Below are 10,701 nucleotides of genomic sequence, written 5' to 3'. Positions count from 1 at the left end.
CAACGACTCGCAGTCGTTCGTGCTGTCAGCGTTTAATGCCTCTCCATATGCAGCCTACGTAAACATAAGCCGATCCCCAGGATATGGCGCTATCCTCTTTCGCATTTACCTGGTCGTTGTTGGTGTTCCGAGCCGATCGTAATAGAGCTGGAACACTCCAAGCTGAAGTTATCGCCAGGCTTGATCATTCGACTTGAACTTGAAGAGCTTCATTTCTCTCTTGATACAGCGTAGGGTTCATGAAATAGAAAATCTTGCATATGTTCACGTAGGATGGATATTCTTCCCGCTCAGATCGCTTGTTCTCGAAATATCACCGCCGTTCTTTTCTGTCTCTGATCTTCTTTTTCCGTATCGTATTCAAGCTTGACAAGAGGGGAGGCGAGGTGATTTTTGGGCTTGTCCAGTAGCAAGAGAAAGCGAGTACTCTTCTAGTACCTGGCATCGGCAGGAGGGGGGACGTCGTCGTAAGCGGCCCTGCTTCCGGCACGAGGGTCCCTGTCACGGTCCTTGCGGTCGTCACGGGGTTCGGGCGAGCCCGAGTATCGCCTAGGAGCACGCTGGGCGTCGCTGCTGCAGGGTGGCCGGTTACGAAGTGAGCACAGCAAGATCTGGGCATCTTAACAGGATATATCCCACTCACTCGTAGTACTCTCTCCTCCTAGGGGGGCTCCTGTCACGACGGTCGTACCTGTCCCTGTGAGAAGAGACATCAACAGCGAGTCCACATCGATCAGCAAGGTCCGCCCAATCATTTCCTAAACGCATGATTAGTTTGGATCCCCCACCTATCCCTTCTGTCATAGTAGCTCGAGTAGTAACGGTCATCGTAGCCGTACCTGTCATCACGACCTCCTCGCCTATCATAGTCGTCTCCGCCTCGACGGTCGTATCGGTCGTAGTCGTCGTATCGGCGTCGATCATCGTATCCGCCGCCACCTCGAGAATATCCGCCGCCGCCTCGAGAGTAGCCGCCACCGTATCCATCACCTCGGTCTGGCGGGAAAACATCAGCGGAAACAGCAATTAGCGCACCAGCCTGTGAATAACTCTACCGAGGTACAACATACCAGGCCTCTTGTAACCCATGTAAGCACCAGGAGTGGGATCATGGGGCCTCTGAGTGGTAGAGTAGTCGACTCGCATGTTTCGTTCGTGGAGGTTGACACCGTTCAGCTTTTCGATGCACAAGGTGGCCTCTTCGGTAGTGGCCATCTGGATGAATCCGAAACAACGCGATCGGCCGGTCTGTCGTGTACGAGAGAAAGGGAGTATTGAGTCGGGCATCAGCTAGCCGTTTGAGCGGGGTTGTCGTAGGGTGTCGAGCGGGACTGACCTTTTGGTCGTAAACGATGGTAACGCTCTCGACAGTCCCGTACTGCTTGAACTCGTGGTCGAGATCGGCCTCCCTAGTCCTCAAAGACAAGCCGAAGACTCCCAAGCAGTTCGAAGGTTCAGGCCTAGCAACGGGTCCACGGGGTCCACCGCTGATGCAAGCGTTGAAGATGAAGGGTCAGCGACCTCGACCAGGAATGCCGAACGCAGAATTTCAGTCTTGGACTTACTGAGATCGACCGCCACCTTCGTATCCCCCCCTGGGGGCGGAGCTGTAACCGCGTCCACCATCTCGATCTCCCCTGGGAGGGTAGTCCCTAGGCTCTTCCTTGGGACCGTCGTATTGACCTCGGCTGGGCTCACGGACGTCACGGTCTCGACCAGAGTCGCTGTAGTTGCCATGAGGAGCAGCGTCTTCGGCGTACCTGGCGGCTGTGTGAGGAAACAGAGTGAACGAGTCAGTTGTGGAAAGAGGTACCGTATAATCCTGGTCCAGACTCACGCTCGATAGATCCAGCTGCGGCGGGAGGAGCGTCGTAAGAAGATTCGTAAGACTACAATTCGACGAAGAAGGCCGGAAAATGAGCGATTGAAGCTGGACCTGCGCAGATCGAGTGAACAATGTCGCTTACCATGATTGCTAGAAGTAGATCGTGGGCCTTTTGATGTCAATGTAGCGAATGACAGACTTGGTTGTTAGAAATGGTCGAAGGTTCAAGGAAGGTTGTCAAGAAGCTCTAGGTCGCACAAAGGGTGGACCCATCCTCGGTCTCGATCGCTTTCTCACGCGTCATGCACCGATTTAAGGAGGGGAAGTGACCTTCCTCTCTCGCCCGGGCCAATCCTCGAACCCATAATCAGTCGACGACAACGACATCTCGACTTGAAATGACGCATCGGTCGGCCTTGAAAGAACCATAATCAACCTGGACATAGCCTCTGTCAGTGTACTTTCCCGTCAAAATGGCTCCCCACCCGCTCCTCCCTCCTCTGCCGACCCCTCAGGCCTCGTCGTCGGGATCGACAACCACCGCCTACAAGCCCTCAGCATTCTTCATCCACGCTCCCAATGAGCCCGTCTTCCAGTCACACCCTGCCCTCTCCACTGCCGCCAAGGTGACCGTGATCAGCGCAGGAGTCGGTTTGCTTGTCAGTTCCGTGCAGAACGCGTTGGACAAGCACGATAGGGGAGCGATGGGTATCTTTACCAGGACAGGAGGGACTATCAGCTTTTTCGGTCAGTCTCGCTCGTTGTCATGGAGGAATGGGTCATTTTGAAGGGATAGGCTGATGACGGATGTGATATACTAGCTGGGATGGGATTCACCTACGCTTTTAGTCAAGCCGTGGCTGCCAACGTGCGAGAGGTGTGTCAATGCAGCTTAATTAAAGCGCTGCTGTATCTTCAGCTGACGTACCGCAATCACCTTAACTTTGCAGACTGATGATGCCCTGAACTCTGCTGCGGGAGGATGTGCCGCTGGTTTCTTTGCCGGAGCTCGAGGTACGTTTGAGTCACAGGCTGAGATGGGAAATGCCAATCGTCTCTGGCTGACATCGACTATTTCTACTTTACTTGTGGTTGGACTTCGATATATCAGCGGGATCCTTCCCCATCGGTGTCGCTTCATGTGTCGCCATCGGTACCCTTCTGGGAACATTCGACGCCGCCGGAAAGGTTCGTCAGAGACCCCTGGAGCTCCCCTTGCTACCATAGCAATCTGACTAACCTCCAAATCACCCCGCCTTTGAAACAACTATACTATCTATTCCTCTTGGGAATACCAGTCCTTGACCGGTACGGACCGTCTTTCTATTCCCCGACCTGAGCGGGAACAACGTCGGTTGGAGTTCTTCAAGAAGCCCAAGAAGATCATGGGAGAGGGGGATGCCGAGGTCGTCATCTAAGCTCTGTTCCACTCTGGGCTCGACGCTAGGATGGATCAAATTGGGATGATATGATCCAGAGAGGAGGAAGAGTCAAGAAGATGACTTGCCCGAACCGGTACCGACTTAGATCCGGTGCGCGGCCTGAATATACGGGACGATGGGACGGGAAGGAGGGACGGGCGATGGCGAAACGATCGACAGCGACTGGACGATTGTTGTAACGACTAGAAAAAGAACGATGGTGCTGGCTACATGACGAAACAACTATGCCACATCCTATTACGGGAACGAAGGCTGTCTCCCAAAGCAGGATGAGTCTTTGGGCGAGCGGATGAGCTGTGACGGGTTGGGCAGAAGGCGGTACGAAGAAGCGATGCAAGGTAGCCTTGAAAACCTGGTCCTGGCGGATACTCAGTATGCTCGTGCTGTGATCTAGTCATCATAGCTGTCAGGCTTGCGCTTACAACATCAGGATCAATAACATGCCGGTCAGTATCAACCGATATTCGAAAGTCAAGCTTCTCCCTTCCGCAGGCGAGACAGTAATTTGGCCGTTGTGGGGATGCGAAAAAGCAGGATTTGAATGCAAGAAAGTTGGGATTCTTGGTTCAACTGATTTTTGGCGATATGAGAAGCTGCGGTGCAGCCTTGTACTCGGTCAGTTATCCGATTTGCGTTCATTTGGCTACACGTTTGCTCAGATATAGCAATGTGACATTTTCCGGTTCATCATACAATATTCACGGTCGTGGTAACGGTCACGCATCTATTTGAAGCTGAAGAAGAGTGTGCTTGAGAAGATAAAAGAGTCCATTGGGGTACTGGCGAGGATGTCAACATTAGTCGACTGTTCAGTTGTCGTGGTCGACCACTCCCTCGGCCGCGACTTCAGCGTAAGAGGCATGCTCTCCATGATCTTGAGCGCTCTCTTGGGATGGCGGCGCATGGTGATGTTCGGCCCGAGTTGAAGCAGGGTGATCGTGATGATGCTCCTCGTCTCCTTCAACGACCACTTGAGCGTAAGAAGGGTGCCCTTCCCCGTCGTTCGCCCCCTCGGCCATACCCGCGGTTGCAGACGCCATCGATCTGTGAGGCTCGTCCCCCATCTTCTTGTCATTCAACCTTTTGTCTGCGTGTCCGTCCTGCTTGCCTGCGTCGCCCTCCTTGACGACCTCTGCGAAAGACGCATGATCCTGAACGGCCAGATTGTGCGGTTTCTGTACGGCCGCTCCGGTAGCGTGGACGGTCGACGCCGAGGTCGTGGCTGGGGTAGACGAAGAGGGTTGGAAAGGAGCTCGACCCGCGGTCCTGTTCTTGATGGACGAGGCTGGGCTTTGAGGTAAGGCGGTGGTCAGGTTGTTGTAGGCACTCGAGACGGAAGATTGAGCCGAGTGCGCAGATCTCTTGACGCTCTTGGAGTAGGTGCTGGGTTGAGCGAGGCTCTGTCAGCTCGGCTTTTATGTATACCCGCATACTGACCAGGCTCACTCGGTATGGTAGACCATCTGAGGATGTTTCGAACTGAGCTCGGCCAAGATGATATCCCTCGCCTCGATCACAAACGTAACGATGGCGGCGATGATAAATTTGAAGATTCCGTCCGACAAAGGGTGAGTGTGAACAAAGTGTCGAGTGCCAGCCAGGAGAAGGATGATCAGGGTGGTCATAGGTCGCAAGAACGAGCGGTGTCTAGTGCACTCAGACGGAAAAAGGGGTTAGCGGTTTTGAAAAGATGACGACACTCTTCTCCTGCCGTTGACCCAAAGACCCACAGCTTGTTGACGGTCTTGCCTCCAAATCCGATGACCGCATCTAGCGGCCCCTTTTCTTCCCACTTGGTGATAACGAACGTCTTCTGATTTTCCTCGCCTCCTGACGACGCAATCTCCGACCTGGTCCTCGCCTCATCTTGACCGACACTCTCGAAATCGTCATCTTCATTCATGTTCAAGTGTAGAGTGAGCGAAGTAGGGAAAGTGAAGGAGACGTCGACGAGAGGCAAGGCGAAAGGGGGTCCGTACGTCGTCAACGTCGGGACGAAATAGACTTGCGAGCTAGAGACATACGACAGGCACAGATTTGATCAGGTTTACAGTTCATCGTAGTGATTCTTCAGACCTACTTGTCATCCCATTTGGAACCTCCTCCAGGAGATCTCGATGTGGGCCTCTTGTCCACCTTGATAGACCTAACGAACAGTTTCTCGAGGGCGACAATATTCTTGATCCTCGAAGCTCCGTGTGTCGAGATCAAGCTCGAGCAATAGCTCGCTTGAGGCTGCAGTTCGAGGTTCAGAAGGGATTGTGATTCGGATTCAGCATGCGGCGCGTGCGAGAGGCAAGGTTGAAGGCAAGGCATGGCTCGGCGGACTGACCTCGACGTAAAGGTTGATAGCAGCATTGTATTCAACACTATGATAGAGCATGTACGTCCAGTTGAGAGTCGCTAATATCACTGTAAGATTAAAGTTGCTCACGGATCCTTGGAGAAGATACCCGCCTGGAAATCTAGCGAATCGACGACATTCAGGTCAGGCTCAATCCTGGAGATGTAACATTCCGGACAAAAGCGCCGGCTTAGAGACTCACCTTCGAGGGCGGCTTGCGGATGATCAGCTTGCATTTCGAAGGCCTTTTACAGAGTTGTTCGTTTGTATGTAATGTTTGCGAAAGGTGATAGCGCTGAAAAATCGAAGCGTTGGGATGTAGGTTGTATAGGTATAGATATAGGTGTAGTTAGCTAGATGGACAACTCCATCTGGGAACCTCCCCGTGCCTGGTTGACCTCGAGGCTGATGTCATCATCAAAGGAGACGGATTCGCGAATCACGTGACGATAGGAACTGAAACACGACAGAGTCATGATGGTGGTGTATTTGGTGCATGGGGTATTATAACACAAACCTGACAACCTCTAATCGTATATATCTACACCTCCCCTTCATCTTCACTCGACCTTCTTTTCGCTCTCGATCGTCCGCTCGGCCTTGTCCTTGATCTGCATGACCGCCCTGGTCAGGTCGACCACCTCGGCAGCGCTCAACCCGAACGTCTCTCTCAGCCTAGGCAGGTTCTCCATCGTCAACAAGGCCTCGTCCGAAGTACTCGCGTCAATTTGATTGCCGGATGACCGGTCAGAGTCGAAGCTAGGGCTGTAGATCTGGCTGGAGGGTGTACCGGTAGCGTCAGGAGCGACGTCTTGGTTCTCGGGATCCGGCACGCTGCTCGACCCGGCGGCACTTGCTGAATTTCCTCCCGTCTGTTGGCGATCCTCCATAGTCGATGACCCGGTCGAAGAGGCGCCATCCTTCAAGAGGTTGGTCGTCTGCTGAATCGCGTTCTCGCCCTTGACCTCCTTCGAACCTTCTTTTCCTGCGATCATTCCTTCTGGCGTACTCGTCTCATCCGGCGCGTGATCCTCCTTCTCCGCCGCACTAGATTTTCTCGGTTCACTTCCTTCGATAGCTTTCTGTACCGGTGCAAGGACCTCCTGCAACGTTTCATCCACCTTCACCTCGATCCTACCCTCCTTGACGAGCCTCTGCAACCATTCCGCTCCCTTCCAGGCCCGATAATGAGAGAAACACCTCCATGCCGCGATCAAAAAGGGAAAGTTGGGGATGACCGGTAAGAGTCCAAAGGGAAGCATGACGGGCGTAAGGGCGGCGGCTTGCTTCATGTACTTTTTGTGGTAGGGAATTCGGGAGGCCAAGTAGGCCTCTAGTTGAGGGAGAACGGTCGAAGGGTCTATGGATGGATGAGAGGGGATCAAGAGCGGTATCTGCGAGTAAGAGGGATTCGGTCGAGGTTGAATTAGATTGATAGCTGTCTTCTGACGGGAACAAGAAGATAATGGGACTTACTCTTGGAGTGTGGTCCTTGGCAGGATGAACGGATTTCACGCCGACATCATCCGTGGTTACGACCTCTTCTCCGACCTTGACGCTTGGGTTGATGCTTTTCAGTGCCCATCTGCGGTTTGGTACCGAAACCATGTGATGAACATCCCCTCTTGCTCATCCATGAACCCCTGCCGCGACTCACTCTTCCCACTCGACCCGATCCATCAAGCCCTCCCCCTTCGTCCACGTCCAGTACTTCCACTCGGTCGCCCGTTCCTTCAATGACTTTTTCCCTTCTACCTCGTAAGTCGGTTTAGTACCCCACGACAACCACAGATCTGAAGCCTTGGCCACAGACTCGGACGGCCATGTCGAAGGTGGAGGCCATGTCGAAGGTTTCTTCCAGTCGACCGCTTTGCTGACCGTCTTGGGACCGTCCGAACGGTCGGTCGAGGTGGATATGGAGGACTGGACGTTTTGAGAGACGTGCCAGTAGAGGATAGGCGGGAGGGATTTTGATTTCGAAGATCGAGTGAGGGGAAGAGCGAATATCCGGATGGGAGAGGGGGCCATGATGAGGGGGAGAGAGAGGCGTAGGGGTTGGCGAAGCGAAGATCTAGTACCGGAATGAACACGAATTTAATCCCAGAGACCCAGAGAGATGACTATTTCTTATATCTGAAGCTATCGAGCTAGAAGCTAGTTGCTAGAAGCTAGAAGTGCGATGCGAATCGATCCTTTCAAGCTTTGCAAGCTTGCAAGTGGGTGCGTCATATTTCGGCATCGCAACGCCTCGGAGGCAAATACACAACTGGCGCTGGCTAGCTATGAAAGAAGTCGATGATCGATTTGGGGACCGTCATTTCAAGTTACGAAGTCATCCAGAGCAGATTCAGGTGCGAGCCGACCGTCGTATTGGTAGCCGGTAGTCTGGTTTGAAAGTTGAAAAGCCGAGAAGGCACGGCCTGGTCAAAGTCTTGAAGCTCGTCTCGATTCGTCGCGGCCGCGACTGACAGGCTTAGAATCATCGATCAAGTCCTTTTTCTGCTTCTGGACAAGAATGATCATTCATGTGGATGAACGAGATTCTACCTTCTTCTGATCAGATCAGCAGCATGTGTTGTACCGTAGGATGTGGCAGTATCACGTCTCCTTGTCCCCTCGAGTATGGCTGGCGAGGGTCCTGGTCCCTTGCTTTGGTCGCTCTCGCGCGTTCCGTTTTGGCTCAAAAGCGCAAAAGCTGGTTGGACGGGCATCAGGGGACAAGGTCATCATCCCAAGCATATGCTCGACATCGTTTGTCATATCCGGTCATTCAGCTTCAATAGCCATACCCAGACATTCGCCCTACCACGGAGCAAAGCTTACGGATATTACCTTGAAGAGAAGCAAGGATGGCTACGTTCAGGAGCGGTAAGTCCGGCCAACGAGCTTTCGGTGACAGGCAGGCAAGCTCATTTCCTTGTAATCGACTACCCATGCAGCTTCTTCAATCCGTGCTGGGTTGACCACACCAGCGGCTACTCCCAGCCGGGTGTCCAAGAGGGTAAGCTCCTTCTCGTCCCAGCGTCATCGGATCAATCAGCTGATCCCACTCCTATACACCTCCTCTGACTTCATCCAACCCAAACTCAATTTCAACAACCCAATTCATCTTCGACATCGACATCAACCCCGACCTGCCGAGCAGTTCGCCCACGACCTCCTCATTACCGGCAATAAAGCCTCCAACAACATCAAGCCTATCATCAAGCACGGTCCTCCTACCGGAGGTCGATCGGCCGCTTCGGGGCATACCGTGACCGTCTTTGGATGTACCGGGTTCTTGGGTCGTTATCTCGTACACAAGCTCGGTAAGCCCGGCAGCCCTATCCGTACCTGCTACGATGGCTCGGCGAAAGTCGAGCAGATCTCAATAAGACAAGGATAAGAGGGGCTGAAGAGTATACATGACACGATCATGTTTCGTGTGAACAGGTAAATCGGGATCGAGGGTCATCGTACCTTACCGGGACGAGGATGACAAGCGACACTTGAAGATCATGGGCGATCTCGGTCAGATCATTCCTCTTGTATGTATTCTCGGCGCTCCTGCTCCTCTTTTACGAGATACAATACGCAAAGCAAGTTTGGAGCTGAGCTAACGGCATCTGTGAATCTATCTTACAAACAACGTCGTAGGAATGGGACTTGAGGAAACCTGAACAGATCGAAGAGTGTTTGCGGCATTCGGATGTTGTTTACAACTTGACCGGTCGGGATTACGAGACCAGGTGGGAACGCTTTCAATGTGATTTGGGGTTGCTCTGGGTCGGTAGCTGATGAAGGGAGGTTTTCTGATCGAACAGAAACTACAAGTACGAGGATGTCAACGTTACGTGAGTCGTACTGCTCCTGTCTGGTATGGGTCAAACTTTCGAGGGGAAACCTGTGCTGAATCATTTCTTCATCCTTGCTGCCCCTCTATAGTGGAGCTTCTCAGATCGCCAAGATCGCTCACGAGAATGGCGTCTCGCGGTTGATCCACGTCTCTCACCTCAATGCCAAGGCGGATTCCGAATCGGCCTTTTACAGGACCAAGTACGAAGGAGAGGTCGCTGTCAGGGAGGCTTTCGCCGGAGCCACCATCGCTAGGCCCGGTCCGCTGTTTGGAGGAGAGGATTGGTTGTTGAATGCCGTGGCATGTGAGTCGGGTTGTGCATGAGCGGATTAAGAGGACTTCCCTGTTGACGATTCGTGATGCTCTCGCTCTGTAGCATACCCCACGTTGTTCCACTTGAACAACGGTCAAACTCGAACTCGTCCCGCCCATGTGCTGGACGTCGCTGAGTCTCTGGCTGTGATGCTCGGTGCGCCCAAGACATCGGTTGGAGCCACGTTTGCCCTTCCCGGACCCCGAACCTACACCTACTCGAACCTCATCAAGCTCGTCGAGGCCTTTACCCTGAAATCTCACGCCGCTCCCGTCCTCCCTAAACCCATCGCCATGCTCATCTCCAACATTATCAACCGGGCACTCTGGTGGCCTACCGTCAGCCCCGACGAGGTCGTCCGAAAGTTCATTGACGACGCCTCGGCCTCGCCCAAGTCGGCCGCTCAGGACGTTCCTGCCGGCTGGGAGCAGCCCGAGGCTACCGGTCTCGAGGCTATGGTCGGTGTCAACGGCGAGCGTGTCAAGACGTGGGCAGACCTGAACATGGAGCCCGAGACGATCGAGGAGCACGCCATCAAGTACTTGCGAAGGTACCGAAGCGCGTAAGTAGCAAGCGAGATCGAAACACTTCCTTTAACAAGATTCACCGGGTACTGACGTCAGACCCATCTGCGTCCCCCTTTCTTTTGCCTCGTAGTTCTACCTTCGACGCTCCCGTTGAGATGGGAAGCTTCAAGGCGCCTCGAACTTATCACGTTGTAGAGTAAAAATAGACGTGGTGTAGAGTTCTCCATCTCTACCTCGTTCAATTGAGGTTCAAGAGGTTCTTGTCGTTGTTTATCCTATCGATCGAAAGCTATCTATCACAAACCGGACTGAGCAAAGAAGCTGCCAAGAAATCACCTGGCTGTTCCATGAGGATGGTGCGATTTCGAGGTATGCATGGTCAGCGCAACTGTCTCTACCTCAAAAGGTGTGACTA

The 10,701-nt window shown here is 53.2% G+C and overlaps 5 protein-coding genes across 5 annotated transcripts; 2 read left to right on the top strand and 3 right to left on the bottom strand.

The window, feature by feature from the left end:
• Positions 1-751: 751 nt before the first annotated feature.
• Positions 752-1,453, bottom strand: HD553DRAFT_269017 (uncharacterized protein; the record flags this gene model as incomplete). The annotated part of the gene is made up of 3 exons (XM_046177600.1): positions 752-990; positions 1,056-1,248; positions 1,337-1,453. Coding segments are annotated over 3 exons (549 nt in total), but the record flags the coding sequence as incomplete, so codon positions are not given.
• Positions 1,454-2,298: 845 nt separating this feature from the next.
• Positions 2,299-3,243, top strand: HD553DRAFT_322625 (uncharacterized protein; the record flags this gene model as incomplete). The annotated part of the gene is made up of 5 exons (XM_046181304.1): positions 2,299-2,572; positions 2,647-2,702; positions 2,776-2,839; positions 2,937-3,013; positions 3,124-3,243. 5 exons carry the CDS (start codon positions 2,299-2,301, stop codon positions 3,241-3,243), a joined length of 591 nt encoding a protein of 196 aa, XP_046038534.1.
• Positions 3,244-3,912: 669 nt separating this feature from the next.
• On the bottom strand, positions 3,913-5,932 carry HD553DRAFT_307415 (uncharacterized protein). Its single transcript, XM_046179415.1, has 7 exons — positions 5,814-5,932; positions 5,702-5,732; positions 5,600-5,636; positions 5,348-5,502; positions 4,998-5,279; positions 4,714-4,914; positions 3,913-4,650 (listed from the first exon to the last, which is right to left on the bottom strand). The coding sequence occupies exons 1-7, from the start codon at positions 5,845-5,847 to the stop codon at positions 4,077-4,079; spliced, it is 1,314 nt and encodes a 437-aa protein (XP_046038533.1). The 5' UTR covers positions 5,848-5,932; the 3' UTR covers positions 3,913-4,076.
• Positions 5,933-6,171: 239 nt separating this feature from the next.
• HD553DRAFT_340240 (mitochondrial K+-H+ exchange-related-domain-containing protein) lies at positions 6,172-7,639 on the bottom strand (the record flags this gene model as incomplete). Its single annotated transcript, XM_046182523.1, has 3 exons — positions 6,172-7,005; positions 7,088-7,196; positions 7,269-7,639. 3 exons carry the CDS (start codon positions 7,637-7,639, stop codon positions 6,172-6,174), a joined length of 1,314 nt encoding a protein of 437 aa, XP_046038532.1.
• Positions 7,640-8,260: 621 nt separating this feature from the next.
• HD553DRAFT_281933 (uncharacterized protein) lies at positions 8,261-10,672 on the top strand. Its single transcript, XM_046178147.1, has 9 exons — positions 8,261-8,479; positions 8,551-8,612; positions 8,757-8,919; positions 9,044-9,138; positions 9,248-9,339; positions 9,415-9,444; positions 9,536-9,750; positions 9,823-10,321; positions 10,417-10,672. The coding sequence occupies exons 1-9, from the start codon at positions 8,461-8,463 to the stop codon at positions 10,484-10,486; spliced, it is 1,245 nt and encodes a 414-aa protein (XP_046038531.1). The 5' UTR covers positions 8,261-8,460; the 3' UTR covers positions 10,487-10,672.
• Positions 10,673-10,701: the final 29 nt, after the last annotated feature.

This window comes from Filobasidium floriforme (genome assembly GCF_021052385.1).
Source record: "Filobasidium floriforme strain CBS 6241 chromosome Unknown HD553scaffold_5, whole genome shotgun sequence".
NCBI classification, from domain to species: domain Eukaryota; kingdom Fungi; phylum Basidiomycota; class Tremellomycetes; order Filobasidiales; family Filobasidiaceae; genus Filobasidium; species Filobasidium floriforme.
The sequence above is the reverse complement of the archived record's forward strand: the minus strand, read 5'-3'. Positions and strand labels throughout refer to the sequence as shown.

Coding starts and splice junctions, on each gene's coding strand:
- HD553DRAFT_307415 (XM_046179415.1), bottom strand. CDS start 5,847: ATGCAAGCTGATCATCCGCAAGCCGCCCTCGAAG. Junction 5,503..5,599: donor CTATCAACCTTTACGTCGAG/GTCAGTCCGCCG, acceptor CTCGAACTGCAG/CCTCAAGCGAGCTATTGCTC. Junction 4,915..4,997: donor GGCAAGACCGTCAACAAGCT/GTGGGTCTTTGG, acceptor TGAGTGCACTAG/ACACCGCTCGTTCTTGCGAC.
- HD553DRAFT_281933 (XM_046178147.1), top strand. Junction 8,920..9,043: donor TTATCTCGTACACAAGCTCG/GTAAGCCCGGCA, acceptor TCGTGTGAACAG/GTAAATCGGGATCGAGGGTC. Junction 10,322..10,416: donor TTGCGAAGGTACCGAAGCGC/GTAAGTAGCAAG, acceptor TTTGCCTCGTAG/TTCTACCTTCGACGCTCCCG.